Raw genomic sequence first — 20,121 nt, forward strand, 5'->3', positions numbered from 1 at the left:
AACAATTGCTGTCTTCAAGTATACCTTTAGAATTTGGCATTTGTTATTACAACATGTTACATATTTAGGTTGGAAACAAGACAGGAGATGCCAAACTAAAGCAAATACGCAATGAACGACAGGAAAAGCTCTCTTGTACCGGTGAATAAGCATAATTGAATAACCTGTAGCACTTTTACACAATCTATGGTGTACAGTACATGGTTTATTAATACATGGTATTTAACAATTAAGTAATTAATTTGCATAAAGATTTTTTTTTTTAAAGATGAGACATTAATGTTAAATTAATTGACTATATCTGTCATAAACAACCAATTAATATTATTGAAATAAAGGACTAAACAGTAAAAAAAGAAAAAAAAGCTTTCCATCATCTTTTATGTTAACACGACCCTTCCAACCTCACAAGTCTGCAACCCGGTTATTATCTAGTAAATATGACTTTGCTTGGTCATTCATGTGTTTGGAACCTACAATATTTCCACTTGTAGGCTGAAAATGATTATTTTTGCTATTCCGTCCGGTGCCACTAGTGGTGCAGACATTTCACACGGAAGCTTTAAGAACTAACAGGCATCTATTTTTTTTTAATCTATCGATCAATTCTTTGTTTTAATATATTTATAATTTTTTATCACATCAGCTTCTCTTTTATTTTTTATGTTTTTAAATCATGAGTTTAATTTAAAGCAGCAGAACCAATGCCATTTTATTTTACTTTCACCACACCTAAATATTATTAATAAAATAAATATACATTTGTCTCTGCATACTTGACTGCTTAGACTCTTAAACTCTTCTGCAGGTTTTACATTATCCCTTTGTGAGCACTGGATGCTTTTGGAATTCTCAGCACTGAAAAGTAATAAAAACATAAAATGAGCATTGATATGCTTTTGTGTAGTGATAACTGCTGCCTCATCTTCAAGATTTGGAGGGTTATTGAAAGTATTTAGACTGTCTTATTATAATATCAGACTTCTATTTCATCTGTAATTCTCTGTTACTCAGGGATGAATGTTGTTTTTCTTTATCTCATTTTCTCTCTTTTTGTCATCCATTCCATCTCCTTCCTTGCCCCTCTCTCAACGTCCCTGTTCACAGGTAATGTTAGCAGGCACCTTCATTGGAATTGGGAGGAAGACACAGGATTGTCAAGGCAACACCAAGTACTTCCGCTGTAAGTTCTGTAACTTCACCTACATGGGAAGCTCCTCAGTAGACCTTGAGCAGCATTTCCTTGCCACCCACCCCAACAAGATGAAGAGCCCACCTCCATCCAACCCCAACCTTGAGGAGAAGTCTTCTGAGTGGAAGGGAAATGGCATGCCATGCATAGGGGCAGATAAGCAGGGGAAATGGGCAGATCGGGTTGTGGTGAGGGCAGAAGATGACTCTGTAGCTGGATACTCCGTGCCAATCAGGGCGTCCGATTCCCCAAGCCGCACTGGAGCCGGCAGCCCAGTGGCATATTACTGGTGCAAGTATTGCGGTTTCAGCTGCAAAGCCACTAGCACGTCTAGGCTTCTGGAGCACTATGAGAAGAGACATGGTCAGGCAGCCATCAGGGAAGGAAGTCCAGGGGACAGGGATAGAAAGGCCCGTGATGCAGACTCCAATGCACGGAAGAAGGATCACCAGAGTGGGAAAACTGTAACAGCAGGTGACCCAGAAACGGTAGTAACTAGTTACAACTGCCAGTTCTGCGACTTTCGTTACACTATGACCCACGGTCCGGATGTAATCATTGTGGCTCCGCTTTTGCATCACTACCAGAGGGCTCACAGCATTCACAAGTGCACCATCAAGCATTGCCCCTTCTGCCCACGTGGGCTCTGCACTCCTGAGAAGCACCTGGGTGAGATCTCTTACCCTTTTGCTTGCCGTAAAAGCTCCTGCTCACACTGTGCTCTACTTTTGCTGCAGTTAACAGCCGGAGGGACCACTATCCCATTCCCACCTGGTTCTAGAGCATCAGTCACCCACTTGTGTGACCAGTGCCCATTCACCTCAACCGATATTGATTTGCTTCTGTTGCACTATGACAGCACCCACACCCCTCACACCTTACTAGAAGTCAAACCAGAGGAGGAGGGATCTGGGGATGGAGGGGTGGGGCCAGGTCTGGACCATCCTGGAGAGTATGCCTGCACTAAGTGCCATTTCTTCACTGAAGTGGAGGAGGAGATCTTTCGTCACTACAGGTAACACTGCATTTTTTAACATCCTCAATGGACTATATTTATTAAGCTTTTTTCTTTAAATGTTTAAAGGAATAGTTGACCCAAAATTTTTATTTCTGCCATTTTTACTAACCTTCTTGTTGTGCCAACCACATATGCTGTTTTTTTGTTTTTTTTTCATGAAATACAAAGAAGATATTTAGAAAAATCTTATTGCAGGTATTTTCCATACAACAACTCTTATGCCGAGTTCGGAATGGCGTACCACCTACAGTATACTACTCTTTCTACTTTTGCCGTATCTATCTATGGCAGAAATAGAGTAGCATGGTAGCATGATATTTCAAATGTCATAGTGACATTGTCTGTCGAGCTTCAAAACAACAGAACCATTAAAATACCACAAATATAGTCCATATGTCTGATGTGCTACATTCCTGAAACCTTACAGTAGCTTTGTGTCAGAAACAGATTAAAACTGAATTTAGTTATTCACTGTTAATCTTTCTTTCCAGTGAGCTTTTAACTCACAAGTCATTGAGTTGAACTCTAGAACCAAATCAGTCCAATTGGTCAACTAATTGTTAATTCCGGTTTTAAAGTCCTATTTTGTGAACCTGGTCAACCAGTTTATTGAAAGGAAACTGCTCAAAAAAAAAAAAAAGATTACTTTGATCTCAAATCAAATTGAACCAGTTGTCATGTTCATGATGACTTCATAATGTTTGATACATTCTGTAAATCAAGAACTGGTGCACTATACCTACTATTAAAAGTATAAATGTAATGATTAACTTCTGCTATAAACCATTATATTTATAATTAATCTTTTTATTTAGCAGTTAAATCTTCACATATGTTCAGTTATTCAGTTGGTATTTACAAGGTCTAATATATTGGATTGGTATTTTACAGTAGCAAAAGAAAATTGAAACCAATTATGAATTTATTTAGCATGCTTGCATTACACAGCTGAAAAAAAAGAAAGAAATGTTTCTATGTTGGCTTTCTGTGTTTAACTTTTTATACTGATAGGGAACAGGTTTTCTTTTCTTTTCTTTCTTTTCTTTTAACCTTTAAGTCAAGCATCACAGCTGAATAAACTGAAAATGCTAAATACCGGGGAGTATCTTTCCCTGCAGCATTCCCTCTTTGGTTTTGATTTAGTTTGTCTTGATGCCAGGTGTGCATGTAGGTGTGTGTATTTTAGTGTTTGTTTGCATGTGTGTGCATTTGCGCATGTTTGTGTGTTGTTTTTGTGTGCACCTTTGGGAAACACCCATTCGCCTCCACAATGTAGTCTTTCTTTCAGCAGCTGTATGGTATATACTGTACTGCCAATTCAGTAGAGTATGGCTCTGCTTTCCCTTCACATAAGATCTCAATTACTCTCCATTTTCTGCCAGAGTTTACAGGCATGTCTACATGTGCTGGTTTGAATTTATTGATAAAAATTAGTTTACTGAACCACTGAAATCTATATGTCAGTGTTGGATATTAAATAAAAAAATAGTTATTTTATTATATTTTATTGTTATTATTTTATAAATTGATGCAAATTATTCTAGTATTGAAGCATTTTACCTGTTTTTAGTTTTATCTTATAAAGTTGCTCAATGTTAGTGATATTGACAAGCATTTTAACCATTCATAAAACATGCAGTAGAAAGACACATTTAATTTAAATGCCCCTTCTTCATATAATGTCATAGAATAGATATAGTTAAGTCCATTTGTGAAACTTATTTTTTATTTTTGTGCACGCGTATAGTTTCATTTTTTCATTACAAATTATACAGTTAGCATTGAAACATTTACATGAATTTCTTAGTATTTGTTATGTCTCCCTTTTGCTTTAATGAAAGCATGTACTGTGACAGGCATGGACTCCACGTGTTTGTGCAAAAACTCACAATACTTGTCCCAGCATGATTTGAGAATGTTCTTGTGTACTTTAATGGAAGTAATGAAATCTGGCCTTTTGTACAAAGGGGTTAACATGGACAATGTCAAAAATTTATTCAGGCCTACATTTGATTAGTGACCCATAAATAGTGTGAAATCATAAGTATTTCTTATTTTACAGTACGTCAAAACATTTCTTTGTTTTAAAATGTTCCAATCTCTAAAAGTTTGTTTATTTCCAAGTTTAAATTAGATTTTGTATCCCAGATTTTCAATGTGGAATCTCACTGTAGAATCCTAATAGGTCCATATAGGTTTAAGCTATGTCACACACAGCTGGATGATGGACACCGTCTCTTACTGTTTAAAAATGATTTTGGTAATTGCCCAAATTCACATTCCATTAAATGACCAATGACCTAATCTAACTTGTCAAAGTTCCTGGCCAAATAATCTTTTCTCAAGTTGGCAACCATGTCAGGAAATACTGGATTTAAGACCTCTTACGCTCACACACATACACACACCTGTCTCATTGGAGCATGTGTGAACGTTTTTGTGTGTTTGAGCTTTGAGTGACGTCCATCTTGATTCAGCTGCCCGGGGCTGGTTGTTTCAGGTGGATGTGGTGCCGAGCTGGGTTGAGTGTTTTCAATCTGTGCATGTGGCTCTTCTGAATAAGGCACTGTTTGTATTCTGATCCCTTAGTCTGGAACCCAGAAAGTTGAAATCAGACCTGTATGGCCTCTCCGGAGAGCTTCTGCTTCTCAACTTAAGTGTGCGTTTGTTAGAGAGTGAGAATATGCATGTTATAATTTGTTTTTAAAGCACTCTAATTATCTTATTTTTCTCCAAAAGTTTGCAAGTTAATATTGCTTGTAATAGACTAGATTATTACCCTTTGTGTGTAATCATCTTTTGGTATTGAAAACATTTACATGAGCCAAAAATATCCAGACCATTAATTGACCCTTTTCATATTTCTGAGTGTAAAACTCAGAAGTAAACTTCAGTAGAGGACAGCAAATATTATTTTCCCATTTGCTCCAACAGTGAAAAAAATAAATACAATTAAAAAATAAAAAATTCCACGAATTTCCAAAAGGGAAAAAAAAGAGGATATTGCCAGACAGAAGAATGATACCTAATTTACTGTCAGTCCCCCAGCAGCAGTATTTGAAACCCCATCACAGCAGTGTTGTGTGTGTGTGTGTGTGTGTGTGTGTGTGTGTGTGTGTGTGTGTGTGTGTGTGTATATATATATTATTTTATTTCTTTTTATTTCAATTACCTAGTAAGAATAAACAAAACATTTGAAAATATGAAAAAGATTTATGCTTCTAAATGATTGAGGTAATGTGTCTTTACAGTCTATGAAATGGCTCCATTGACTTTTGAAGAGGAAAACTAAATAACTAAGTAACACTTAACATTTTCATATTAACCCACTGTTAATATCATTGCTTATATATATATGTATGTATTTGAGAGTTAAAATGTGTGTGTGAATGATTTGTTTTTAAAGTATCTTTTCCATCAAACTTATTTATTTTGCTCACCATGTCTATGGGCAACATGATAATATTGTATATGCTTTAGCTAGACTAGATCTTACTACAGTATGTAGGCTACTGCATACATGTTCTCAGGGTTATGTCTTCTATGTTATTGTTTGAACATCTGTGTCATGGTGTCGAGTTTTAATGTGTGGTTGTGTGGAAGTGCTCAATGACCTCTGTGTGTGCATGCAAGTGATTGTGTGGTCTGTCCAAGAACTGATACATAATACTTCCAGTTTGTGTATGTCTCCCCTGAATATCTCGCTATAGTGTAGATTTATGAGCTGAATCCTGCCCTCTAGTCTCCAAACAGCAACCCACCCACCACGAACGTGAACCTTATATTGATGCCGTAGCCTCCCACACCTCGTGGCCACCCTATCCACTGCGCACACAATATATCACACTGCCCTCTGCTTGGGAAAAGGGGACCTTTCACATGCAGGAACTGAATATATTGAGAATACACCGCGTTGGATGTTGGAGATGCTGAATTCACACTTTTCACACATGTTGAAATTTGGTCAGTTCAGACTGCAGGTTGTTTAAAGATTATGTACAAAATCTCATACCAGCAACTGCAAAATTGCAAAAATAATTACTATTTTCAGTCAATCCTCCAATGCTGTGTTTAGCCAGGTTGGGCCGTAAACTAATGTATTGCAGTTTGTTTTAGAGATGGGCACAAGTACTCGAGGACTCGGGTTCTCGGACGTGGCAGCAATGATAGATCATGAAAACAATGATCGATAGTGATCACTCATGATGTAACTTTTCACTTATTTCAAAATCCAGTGACAATTACCTAACAACTAAACCCAAACATGTCAGAAGGAGCTTATTTAAAATTTTGAGATTGATTACATTGTGACTTCAAGGGGTACATTGATTATCAGAGACTTCTCGTGGCAAACAAACTGATATGATTCTGCAATGCTATCATTACATAATTCAAAACAAAGTGTAATTAACCGTGTTTTGAAACCTGTCTCTGTAAAACGTTTGCTAAACTTGCTTTATTATCATTAATGTAAGAACTTTGACATATGGATATTATTTAATAAAAGAGCTTTAGATATCCAATATAAAGTGTCATTCTGTTACACTCAGTTGAAAGAGGGAAATTCAGACTCTCTGAGTTGAATGGAACGCTTCATGAGTCACAGCAACAATACAGAGCATAGCGGCTTTCCTCACAAGAGCGAACACACACACATACACACACACACTTACACATGCACACCAGGCACGTGTGGCAGTGTACAGCAGGCGAGTGTTTCAAATAGCTAGACAGAGAGCAGTTAAATGGAACACAATGCAGCATCTTCAAAATTGAACTTCAACTTAACACGCATATTAAAACGCAATGGTGATGGCATCTCCTGTTATTTGAAAATATACTGTTCAGAGAGTCACTAAAAAAACTGGTGTGCACTTACTAATATTACTACGGTAACCTGAAGGAGGAACAGACAGATGTACGTTGTGCACATTCTTTCAGAGTTGGGCAGCGAATCTTCACATAATGACAAAATATTGTGCATTATATTTTGATTATGCAATCTTTGGTACATTTTGTAACAAACTATTTTATAACAGCCTATAATAATAAATAGACAATACACTGGAACAACAAGACTCAATGCAACAGCTATAGACGTTTGTCAGACATGTTATTATATATATAGTTATGGACATATAATTACCCCTTGAGTACTCGATGAGTACTTGTGTAATTTGTCCGATGTAAAACATTTTCCTTTTGGTAGTGTGTAATTTCTTTTGGAAAAAAAAAAAAAAACACACACAAAAAAAGCTTACTATGCAGAGACAACCAAAAGCAAGCATTTAGGTCCAAATTACTTTGTGGTAATCAATATTATGCCACAAATGCTGTTGATTGAGCTCAACTTACTTGTTTTGAACCCAGCACATTCCTTTAAACTACTTATCTTTTTGCTTTGCGTGGAATAATTTGCAATAAATGTAAACTATATTGTTTCTATACAATCAACAACCTTAAATCAATAGTTGTATACATTCCCATAATTTTTTTATTCAATGACATCATTCTCAATGCTTCATGGGATTGTAGTCCTCTTGAAAGAAGGTACACATCCTTGTTCCTTTGTCTTTTTGTCCATTTTTTTTTATATATTTTTTGCCTAAAGAAATAAATGTGTGATGATGTGATTTACCTCAGAGCTGGTTGGTTTGGTTAATGGCTTACAACTCTTTTATGAAGGATTTTATGAAAAGTCTATGGAAGAAATTATTGGGGAAAATGCTTCCAGAACCCAGGCGGCCGAATAAGTGATTGGGCACTGTTGCGCTCTATTCAGTTTGGTGACAATAGTGGTGCAAAAAATCCACAGTTCAACTTTAAATGTAGCTTATGTTTTTTTTTTTTTGATGTGAGTGTAGTTTCAATTTTGTCATTGCAAGGCATCTTGGCCTATCTAAGGCCCAAGGCTGTAGTCCTCCTGTCTTCAACTGATGCTGCTAACAGGGTCCCTGTTTCCTCACTCTTGTCACCCATTTTGGAGTCTGAAAAGGCTGAGGGGCTCGCTTTTCACCCTCCCACTGCGATTCTAGTCAGTCTCTCGCTTTTTTCACCCCTCTGTCCCCTAAGAAGGCTGCCAAGCGGACTGCTCTGTACCCATTTTTCCATTTCCTGTGTGATGTCATGAGGATGGAGCCGATAATGCTGATGTCATTCATGGATCTTTTGCTCTGGCTCTGCATCCTCTAAAAGGGTGGTATTGAGCATGTGCGCTGGTGCATAGCTAAAGAGCTTTTCATTTTCACAGGTGCAAATTACTGCCACTCAGCACCGTTATTGACATCGATATTGGTTCTCATTAATTTTTCTTCTTTTCAAATATTTCCCCCCAAATCAATTATGTGTTGAAAAGTAAATAAAATTAGTCAAGAACCTGTGATTGCAATTAAATTGAAAGCATTAAGGAAATTGTTGCATAGGAGGGATGGTAGCATTACATTTTGTACAGGACACACACACACACTTATTCTCAGTCAGTTTTAAATGGTTACATTATTTTTGCAGGACAAACAGTTGACTGTTGACTGCTTACACAGTGTTTACTGCTGTGCTTCAGTTGGACATATTAATTTTACCTTAACATTTTTAATGGGTGCCTAAAGAAAGAGTGAGGAATTGAAGTAGTGATGTTAAATAAGAGGGTGAGAGATAAATTCTGTTCTTCTACTGTACCATCTCTGATCATTTGCTTTTTTTTATTATTATTATTTGTGCGACATCACAGAGAATTAAATGCAGCTGGAATTAAAACTTTATTTCATTAACAGGCATAATGTGTTTTCTCAACATCGCAGGGAATCTGAAAATCGATCTGCAAATTTATTAAAGCACATTTGATACAGTCATAAATACCTTTTACCTACTGTAAATGCAATTTGCACTACTGTACTTGTGATATCCATAATTGTCAGCATATATTTACTGTGCAAAATTTTTAGGCTCTGTAAAATGCATATTGAGAATTTCTTCAAAAATAGTGCTATATGGGGGCTGGGTAGCTCAGCGAGTAAAGACTCTGATTATCACCCCTGAAGTCACAAGTTCGAATCCAGGGCATGCTGAGTGACTCCAGTAAAGTCTCCTAAGCAAGGGAGGTTAGAGTCTCATGGGGTAACCTCATCGTGGTTGCTCTTGCGTGATTCTTGCTCTTGGTGGGGCACTTGGTGAGTTGTGCGTGGATGCCGCAGAGAATAGCGTGAAGCCTCCACATGCTTTAAGTCTCCGCAGTAATGTACTCAACAAGCCACATGATAAGATGCGCAGATTAACGGTGTCAGATGTGGAGCCAACTGAGGGTCACTATGCCATCACGAGGACTTGGATCGCATTGGGAATTGGGCATTCCAAATTGGGGAGAAAAGGGAAGAAACTATAAATACAAATAATGCCATATAGCTGTCATTTATTAATTAACATCATACAAAGTCGAGTAAACATAAAAAAATAAAAATAATAGCCAAATCAATATTTGGTTTGACAACCTTTTCCTTCAAAACAGCACCAATTCTCCTAGGAACACCTGGGTAGAGTTTTTCTTGGTTGTTGGTAGATATTATGTTCCAAACTTCTTGGATAATTTGCCACAGTTCTTTTATCTATTTAGGCTTCAATTGTAATCTCAGACTCAATGATGTTGAGATCCGGGCTCTGTGGGGGCCATACCAACTGATGTAGGGCTCCTTGTTATTGTTCTTCTCAATTCTATTTGCACATGGAATGTTGAAATCAAATTTATTTTTTTTTTTTTACTGATACACTAAAAGAATAGAATATAGAATTGATAAAATAACACCTAAATATGTTTTCTTTTTTATGTATAATGTGCTTTTGTATAAGACTTTTGCACAGAATTGTAATTATAATGGAAATATTTGCCATTATTTTTGCATAGAATTCCTTTTCAAGGTGTTGAGAAAATCTAACATATTAACTCACAAACATAAATGAAGCATAGCAAAACTGTCATTTCATTTTACATTTAAGTAACTGTTCTTTTATTAAGGGATGCAACAATAATTTGTCTAATAATAAAAATAAATATAATATTAATAAAAAATTATAATGTGTCACTCAACAGCTCAAAAGTTTCTATAGAACAAAATGGCATTGTCTTCATGTCAACTACCTGATTACAAATTTCACTGTTGTCAGTTGCCAGAATTATTGCTTGAAAACAATCAGTTCTAGGTGACGAGGCTCAACAAACATATTTATGTTTGTGTCAGTGAGCAAAGAAGAAGATTTGTGTTTGAAGCAGCTTTGCTTTGTAGGAAAATAGTTGTAGTTGAGTTTTTATACAAGTGAAGCTATTCGTTTTTGTCTTATGAATGATAACTCAATGTACTGTATGTAGTTGATGGTCAATAATGGTTACTGGTCCTCATTAAACATGATCTTCAGTTGTAAAGCTAAAAATAGTCAAACCTTTAAAAACACATCTCTTCTCCTCTTGTGATCCACATAAGTAAAGTCATGGTGGGATGTATGCATTCTGTTGCACACCTTCTAGCTGTATTTGCAAGAACACGTCTTATATTAATGGCCCCTAAGGAGAATATGTCTGATTAGGTTTAGTTTTCCTGAAACCAGCCTAATTATACAGGCCTCCCTTAAGACAGATATTAGAACTAGTCATTGAGGTAATGGGCTAATCAATTTTGAAAGTCTTTAGTTTTGGACATCTCTTGTATGTGTAATGTTTTTTTGTTTTTTTTTGTAAATGGAAATGTAAACAGTATGTGGTCGGTAATCAGTGGTGCACACATTGGATTGTACACCTAGTCACACCACAGTGATTGCTGGAATACACCAGTGTTTGATCTGCCCTAGTCTCCGTGTACCTAAGCAGAACATATTACAACAGTGTATGCTGGGAAAGTCTGGCAGCAGCAAGTATAAAAAGCACTTTTCCTCTGTCCCTATTTGGTGCCTAGAGTGGCTGAGATGGCATCTTGCTGTTTGCTCTTTTAACCATGGATTACTGAATAAAAAGATCTCTGCCTTTCTTTTTCTTTCGCTTTATTTTTTATTTTTTGATTTCAGCTTATTTGTCCTTTTCACAACATACAGAAAATATTACAAACTGATATATTCAGTTTCAATAAAAGTGCTCTAGTGGGCATTTGTGGTAACATTACTTTCACATTTTGCTTTCTCCCTAGTTCAGTATCAGCGTTTACATTTATACTTAGTAGTGGTAGAGATAGTGATCTGTTTTTGTGAAAGTTTCCAATGTTCTATTTTTTTTTTATTATCCAATTAATGCTGCACTTGTAAAACTGGATGTAATTTTATTAAGAGTGCACTTGGTGCTGGGTGCAGGGAATCACTGTTCCATGACTTATGTGTATCACAAGAGGAGAATTTTTGAAAAACATTGGTGCTGCTCTTTCCTTACAGTGAAAGTAAAGGCTAACATTCTGCCATTCTAAGTAAGAAAATTTGCCTTTTCATTTTGGTTGAAATAGCCTTTAAATACTGACTTTAATCCATACATCCAAAATCAGGCATGTTTTATTTTATCAGACTCGTCAAATTTATAATAACAAGTTTTTTTTTTGTTTGTGTATTTACAGATGATCTTGAGAGAGGATTTGAATAATGTGCCCTTGAATCTTCAATACAAAAGGACTTTTTTAGCGTTTTTAACCTCATTTAATGTAAATACTCCACTGCTATACAGTTAGCTGTCAAAGATGTCAATGAATGGCCATTGTCCAAGCTCATCTAGCGATGCGTGTAAAATAAACATTGTTTTTCTGGGTGGGGATACTCTCACCCTCACACTTTGTCTGACAGTGGTCAATTTTAAACAGGAAGTACAAGCTTATAGATAATCATTGCTGTTTCTGGAGGGAATATCACATTCATTTAAGGTTTGCAAACTTTTCATTTACTGTGGTTTTGCATAGAGTTTGGAGCAGCTCTTTGTTTCCGTTATTTGGAACAGAACAAAGAGCCATTATGCAGTTGAAAATAGCTGACTAAACTGTAAATATGACTTTTCAGAGATTCAGATCTAGCTCATGGTTGGGGCAGACAAGTCTGATAAAGAAAATGTACACATATTCAGGATGTGGATTAGTAGTGGGTGCCATGACCAAATAGAATCAAAGCATAACAAATATTTCTTAAAGTCAGTGTCTAATATGATCTTACCTGAACAATTTCAGAAGATTGTGTCACCTCTCTGTCTACACTGTTGACTTTGTCACTAATCTTTACATTATTGTTCATTTAATGTTTCAGTGAAAATAGACTAACTTAAGAAAGAGGTCCTAGATTAAAACCTTGCTAAAAGTTACCAAAATGTAAATAAACAACTTTAATTTACAATAGTCAAGGATGACTTCTCTTTTTGCTCACATCTTGTCTCAGGTAGATTGCATATTGTCAAAAGCTCAGTGTTTCTCACACTAAAGCCTGGCAGGCTATTGGGCTGATTAATATTAATCGTTGTCTGCGTTCACCCGATCTGATTCAGTGAATCAAAACAGGGACTGACATGCGAGCGCTAGCCAGTGGGATTACCGCTTTTGCCTTAGTGCCGCCCACTGCTGAAGCAACTAGCTGGCAGAGGCTTCTACTGGGCTTTAAAGGCTTCATTTTAGGTGAATAGCTGCACTTTATCCCTTGCACTACAATTAACGAAAATAAACGGATTCAAATGTAATTATTTCTCAAAAAGTTTGTGGGGGTGGGTTGTTGAATGCAATTATTTCTATAAGTGAGGAAGACTTGAGTATTTTTAATTAATCATAATGTATATAAATAAACAATTCAATGAATTAATACAACATTTCGGTCATGTAGATTGTATCACATGCATATTTAAATTATGGAGTAAGATGTAAAACAGTAAAACTAAAGTCATGAAACCGTTCCCTCTTTAAATTCTGATTAGCTGATGAACCGTGTTTGAACATGTTGTATAATAAGCAAAATACACATCTGTCATGCTCATCAGTTGAATTGTACTGTATGTTAATGCAGCAACAACAAACAGCTAAAATCTACTTTGTTATACCCTTAATTACACGTTTTTCCTAATTTTTTACTTGTTTGAGACACATCCTGGTCTGTACGTTCATGTTAATCCATATGTATATAACATACAGCAGTCCTTCCCACTATTATATCCATTAATATTCATATTACCACTGCAGTACATACTGTAGAGCATAGGTTGACACATTTGTACTGTTGCATGGTATGATATGTAGGCAAACAAATAAAAATGGAAATAGGTTAAACAGAACATGCTTTGTACCACATTTAACTCTCTGCATTAACCCATACAGTTGTTAAAGATGAGCCTGTCTTCTTCCTCTTATTTTCTTTGCAGGAGGGTTCACAGCTGCTGTCGTTGCCGGCATTGTAGTTTCACTGCCACTGACACCACAGCACTACTGGACCACTTCAACTCCGCCCACTGCCAGGACTCTGCTGACCCGGACTCCGCCCCTGTCAATGGCTGCTCCACACCTTCAACCCTTCACATCAAAGAGGAGAGCAAAGGTGATTTGAAACTCTATAGCCTGGTGCCCCCAGAGGCCAGCCGAGCCGAGCCCCTGCCTGGCTCAGAGAGTGTAAAGAGCGAGGCCCAGGACGAGAAGGAGAAGGCCTGGGTCGAAGCTCTGGTCCCTGGGGCTGGTGGTGGAGGAGTCAGAGGTGCAGAGCAACACGTGCAGAGCTTGATCTGGGTGCCCAAAGAACGTGCCGGAGAGATTCTAAGGGGCAGCCCAGCCCCATTCCCCCAAGCAACGCTGGGTCTGCTGAATGCTGTGGCAGCCGGGGTGAAGGACCAGCAGCAGAAGGGGGCGACGATGCTCAGAGACTCAGGACTGCTGTTTAGCCTCAGCACTGATGCTAAAGTTTACCTGCCCGGTACGGCACCGAGCAGTGCAGAGAAAGCCGGACAGCAGTACACAATCTCTACAGAGGGCAAGAGTGTCAAGGAAGAGTCACAGTCACTCTTACGGGTAAGAGATGCTCGATAATTTTTAGGCTTCTTCTTTTGTACCCTTCCAATATTAAGTCATGTTCACCTGAGCACATCCTGCGGGTGTTCTTGATTCTGATTCTCTCGTAATTTACTTACCATCACTGCATTCCAAACCCGAATGAAGTTCTTTCTTCTGTGAAACACAGAATGTGATTTGATAAAGAAAATTCTGGCTACTCTTTTCCATATAATGAAAGTGAATGAGTCCTGGGACATGCAAGCTCCAAAATGAATAAAAAAAAAAAACACCATTAAAGTATCATAAAAGTGGTCCCAACAGGATGTTGTAAACAGGATCAAACAATTACTTGAAAATGTGAGATTTAAAATTAGTTCACTGTTTGGACATTGCTACGTCTCTCATAAACGTCAAATGTCAAGATTTAAGTGAAAAACAACTAAAGTTTCGGTCTTTCCACAAGTCTTATCATAGCAATCATGTTTTTTTTTTTTTTTCCTTTCTTTTTTTCATCATTCACTTTTATATAAAAATTTGTGGGACAGTATAAATACATCGATCAGCCAAAACATTAAAACCACCTGCCTAATATTGTGTAGGTCCCCCTCTTGCTGCCAAAACAGTGCCATCTCAGAATAGCATTCTGAGATTGTATTCTTCTCACCACAAAAGTACAGAGCGATTATCTGAGTTACCGTAGACTTTGTCAGTTCGAACATGTCTGGCCATTCTCTGTTGACCTCTCTCATCAACAAGACGATTGCATCAACAGAACTGCCGCTCACTGGATGTTTTTTGTTTTTGGCACCATTCTGAGTAAATTGTAGAGACTGTTGTGTGTGAAAATCCCAGGAGATCAGCAGTTACAGAAATACTCAAACCAGCCCATCTGGCACCAACAATTATTCATGCGTTTATCTAATCAGCCAATATATATAAATATATATTAAAAAAATACCCCAGTCAAAATTGTAACCAGTAGGATTAAATGGGCTAATGACAGTGTAGATTACCTACAGGGTTCCAGAAATGTCTCCAACTTCTGCATTGGTTAGTGCACTATCAAAGACTGTGACAGAACCTTGTAGACAGCAGCAGGTTTTCCGTTCTGCGGTAATCAGTCACGCCGCTCCCTATACACATATTACACAGTCTAAGTAAGTCACCAACTCCCCAGAAACTCCACTGGCTGCCTTTACTGGCACGTTATACGTTGATCAAGGACCCGGTAGCCATTGCGGAACACAGGCAATCACCTTGTGCTCACTCTTTTACTTTGCACTTGCACCTCGCCTTGCAACTTTCGTAGTGCGCTGCAAGGCCGTCTTGCAGCTGCAATTATTTTACAAAGTTCCGAGCTCTATCTGTGTTTTGCGGGCATGTTCTTCTGCTGTGCTACCTTGATAAAATGCTTGGCGCAGGAATCAGCATAATGTCTCCCAAAATTTTCCCGACGGTTAATGTGAGATTAGCAGCATTTGCGCAAATTGACTCGCTTCTCATGAACTACGGTTTATTCAAAGGGTCACATTCCGCATTAAGAAAAAAAAAAAATTGTGCCGTCAAACAAATTTTGCGTTAACGAGACATTGCATGAGCACTGATGGTCTGACACCATCAGCACTTCAACGCTTCACTGTGTGTGTATCACCCTGCTTGTGTTCGTACCATTCTAAACTAAAGTGTAAGAGCAGTGCAGATGTGTTAAGAGCTACTGTTTGTTACATGTATTTATTTTAAATTATATATTTTAGCCAGCAGGTGGTGGCAAAAAATAATTTTTATGTGTAATATGAGCCAGTTAGGTGAAGTTAAGTGAATTTCGCATCAGCCAGTGTTTACGTACAGCACTTTCTCGTATTACTACTAAAGCTAGGAAATAACTTTAAACAGCTTTAAACTAACAACTTCAGCATTACAGCTCATCACAGCTGAGAGACACAACAGACTGATTAATTACACAAACTGAAAGTGCTTACCTCATATCGCACATACTTTTTAAAATGGCAGAGGACATTGCGGTTTCTATAGTGAAAGACTCTTATGCACCGGCTACCGTGAAATAGGGATAAATACCCCCACTTGGATGGCTACTTTTCCATTGAGAAAGCAGACAGCATCTCTGCTTGGGTGTGGCAACAGGTGATCGCACACTCTCGACTCTTTTAAATTTACTTGTTCATTTAACTATATGTATAGTCGAACACTTGCAATCGTGCTATATGACCCTCAGCAGTGCTGATGTAGGGCCATGTCTTGCTTGTTTGATATTGCTTATATATATATATATATATATATATATATATATATATATATATATATATTATTCATTGTTTCCTGTTCTGCTGAACAAAGAATATCATACAGGTTTGGAATGACATGAGGGTTATTAAATTATTTTCACACTTTCCTTTTTGGGTAGGCCATTCCTTTAAGATGGAGGAGTGGTGTCCATCACAGTGAAACTTTTCTATTGGTTTTCATTTTAAGCAGGCTGCTCAGGTGATATCTGTTCTTCCCTGTGAGCTGAGTTGTTTGTGTGTCTGGCTGTGTGTGATCATCCTTACTTGAGATTTAATGAAGTCAGTATGTGCAGAGACCCTCTGCAGCTACAAAGCCTGGCCATTCTAATTGAGGTAGTTACCCAGAGAGCTGCAGACACAACAACAGAGCTGTTGTGGCCCTCAAAAAAGAGAAACAAACAAAGAACTGGGACATATACCTGCTCTGAGCTTCTGAAATCTGAAAGAAGGATATACTAGTAACTACAAGTCTGCAATAAGGAGACCTCTGCGACATTACTTTGTATTCATACATGTCAATGTGTGGATGATGAGTTTCAGCTGGTGTTGTGTCCATTACATGGAGAAATCCAAACACACTGCAGACCTCAATTCTGACCATGTTTTTACAATTTCAGCCATCTTGAAATTGAAGTTATGATAGAAAGATGTCATAGACTGTAGCCAATGCTGGTTACATTGCTGTTTGCAAGACAGCATTGAATTGATATAACTTTCGGATTAGGGGTCTTTGTAAACTCCTATACTAAGTTTAAACTTATGCAATGAATGTTGCCCAAACTGCTTAATGTGCAAACTCTATTCCACCTTTTTTTTTTTTTTTTTTTTAAGTAGATACTATGTGGATAATTTCAGCCTTAGGTGTGCTATCTGTTTTTATCAGCCTATTCTCATGAAATTAACATGACACCTATCGTGTTATTACATGTATAGTGGGAGTTTCGAGATTAAATACCACTGTGTGGTTCTGAAAGCGAGTTAATTGTTTTTTCAAACAGATTACGTTTTTAAGGTTAACACTCTATAAAGTTTTAAATCGACAAAACATATCTCCCTAGACCTTAAACCTAAACCTAACTGATGTGTCACATTGGCATGTCGACTTAAATGCTATTTAGGACTCATACCCCAGTCCATTGCATCGCAAGTGCAACACTACCTTTTGAGCCATGCAGTTTGATCGATGTTGAACAAGTTTGTGAACATAGTTGGTTATGTAATGCAAACATTAAAATGTATCGCCTAATTATGTTTTGATATCATAATTAAAAATATAACATTTACAAACGCGACGCGAGCCGCAGTGACACCTGCAAAAGCGGTAATGATTCTGAAAACCAGCAAGGAGACTGTCTGAACTTTATAGAGAGAAATGCACTTTAGGGTTGTGCTGAAAAACGATGATCTCCGGGATCAACGATGGTCAAAATTATCGCCATTAGATGATGCCTTTGATGATGTCAAGATGATATTTGGCTTGTTTTCCCATTTGATGTATTAAATTATTATTTTATTATTAGGCTATTATTATTATAAAAATTTGCCCATAGAGAAAAGCTGTCTATGCACATTTTTGACACGCTGTTTGTATAGAGGCGCGCAGTTTCGTGGAACAAGCACATGTAAAAGGTTCTCACTCTTTCTTCTTTTCTTTGTTTCTGTCTTCTGAATTTTATATTTAAAAAAAGTGTTTTGCAAGAACAGTATCGTCTATGAGTGCTGCATATGACCTCAGACATCTCAGCTCAGGAGGTGCTTTGAGTTAAGTTCACTTAATTTCCACAGAACAGTTCATTGTGACCACAACTCAGCAGCCTATACATGTGTGAATACAATTTAAAATAATACAAAAACACATTCACCTTGAACCATGATTTATATTTCAGTGATTATTATCATTAATTATAATTATTATTTTTACATTTATAATTGTTTTTATGTCTTCATTTGTGTAAGTAATTTTATATATATATAAAATTATAGTCATTGGTTGACTATTAGGGGCAGCCCTAGTCATAATATTGTGATAATATTGATAAGCACTATGTAAGAAACGGTGCAAAAGTAAGTTTTATGAACTAGTAATCTGCCATTTTACTCGTGATTTGTGTGAAAGGGGAATATTTTTTTGGTTATTGCAGCACCTCTAGTGTTATTATTTTAACAGGAAACTGCTATGATACTTATAAGCAAGTTGCTCTGGATAAAGGTATCTGCCAAATGCATAAATGTAAATGTAATGTAAGATAACGAGCCTCATTGAAAATATAGTAATGTGATTTTATTTAATTTTTTATGTTTTGAAAATCGTAAAAATTTTTAACATCCTGTCTACACCGGTCATGAGTGTCGCATCAAAAAGCAATAGAAGTCTACATTGGAAGTGTCATTTGCGGCGCATCGCTTATGGGTATAAACTGATGTTCCTTTCCATATTGCGCTGGTGCTACTGCTGCCAGCAACACAAATAAATGGTTTAGAACGTTCGTGTCAATGTGTCCAGTGTAGCCAGCCTCAAGCCTTTGCGAAGCATAGCTCGGTGTAGACAGGATGGAAAAAGTTTTACTATTAACGCTTGAAAATCTTCCTTTGACTTGCTTATGGAATGGATTGTCAGCGGCAGTGATGACATCGTCATAGTATTTGCATACTGAATTCTGATCGATCTCCTGTCTTACATCTATTTGCACACTGAATTGTGATTGGTCTTCTTTGCACACATTTAACCATTTATTGCACCTTTACATTGCAAAATGGTGGTGGTGTGTTGATTTTATTGTGCAGCCTACAGAAAACAAGACATGCATAATATCATGACTATGTCAAAGCATCTCTGATGTGGCATTTCAGTTGTGATGCCTTTCAATCACTGATTTCCTTCAAGAAATGTAAATTAAGTGGCAATTTCCTGTCAGTTTCCCTCTGTCAGAACATGAAGAAATTACTTGAAATGGTGGACAAATATGGTGAGCATAACACAAAGTCCATTACATAATGAATACATGCGTGTCTGATATCTGAGTAACAGCACATCTGAGCTATCTGCGGTTTGCCTTTCCATATGCCATGGTTTCTGTCAGGCATGCCAATTGGATAACATGGTGAATCGGCCACTTTGGCTTCAGCTTCACAAAGCACGTGTTTTGAGTGTATAAATATCTGTGTGTATAATGTATTTAATGTCACTGTGATATGAGTTCGGGGCTATTTTCAGAAGCATCTGTTGTTAAAGTTGAGCAAGCAAAATTTGACAGGCAGAGACTACTTAAATATGCATATCTAGTGAAAACACTTGCATGTAATATATTCACTGTCTGACATTTCGAGCAAAATTGGGCTTCGTTTAAATGTATTTCTGCAAAGCCAAGTTCATATGATCATATATACATTGGTTTGAATTCAACAGCTCGGTGACATGTTCTGTATATTTATTTGTGCGGAAAAGCTCCCCATTCCCTTTGATATCCACACCGGCTGACAGCGGGTGGAAGGAGTGGCTCTCCCACAACTCTGACATAATTTCCATTCTCTCGCCTCCATGTTTTAAGTCAGTCCCATCAATGATGAGCTCTGAGTAACAGAAGACCTTGCCGGGAATAATTTCATCCTGTGTGTGTGCTCCGTCCAAAAAGCATCACTCTC

General features: G+C 37.3%; 1 protein-coding gene across 2 annotated transcripts in view; it reads left to right on the forward strand.

Annotated features, from left to right (window-relative positions):
* The window catches only part of trps1 (trichorhinophalangeal syndrome I), a 168,476-nt gene that overhangs the window by 54,115 nt on the left and 94,240 nt on the right, over positions 1-20,121 (forward strand). For both annotated transcript variants that reach the window (XM_052136537.1, XM_052136538.1), the window contains 2 exons: positions 1,108-2,207; positions 13,558-14,194. In XM_052136537.1, the coding sequence (XP_051992497.1) occupies positions 1,108-2,207; positions 13,558-14,194 (1,737 nt within the window). The remainder of the gene's footprint in view (positions 1-1,107; positions 2,208-13,557; positions 14,195-20,121) is intronic.

Source organism: Xyrauchen texanus, chromosome 10 (genome assembly GCF_025860055.1).
Source record: "Xyrauchen texanus isolate HMW12.3.18 chromosome 10, RBS_HiC_50CHRs, whole genome shotgun sequence".
In the NCBI taxonomy this organism is placed as follows: Eukaryota; Metazoa; Chordata; class Actinopteri; order Cypriniformes; family Catostomidae; genus Xyrauchen; species Xyrauchen texanus.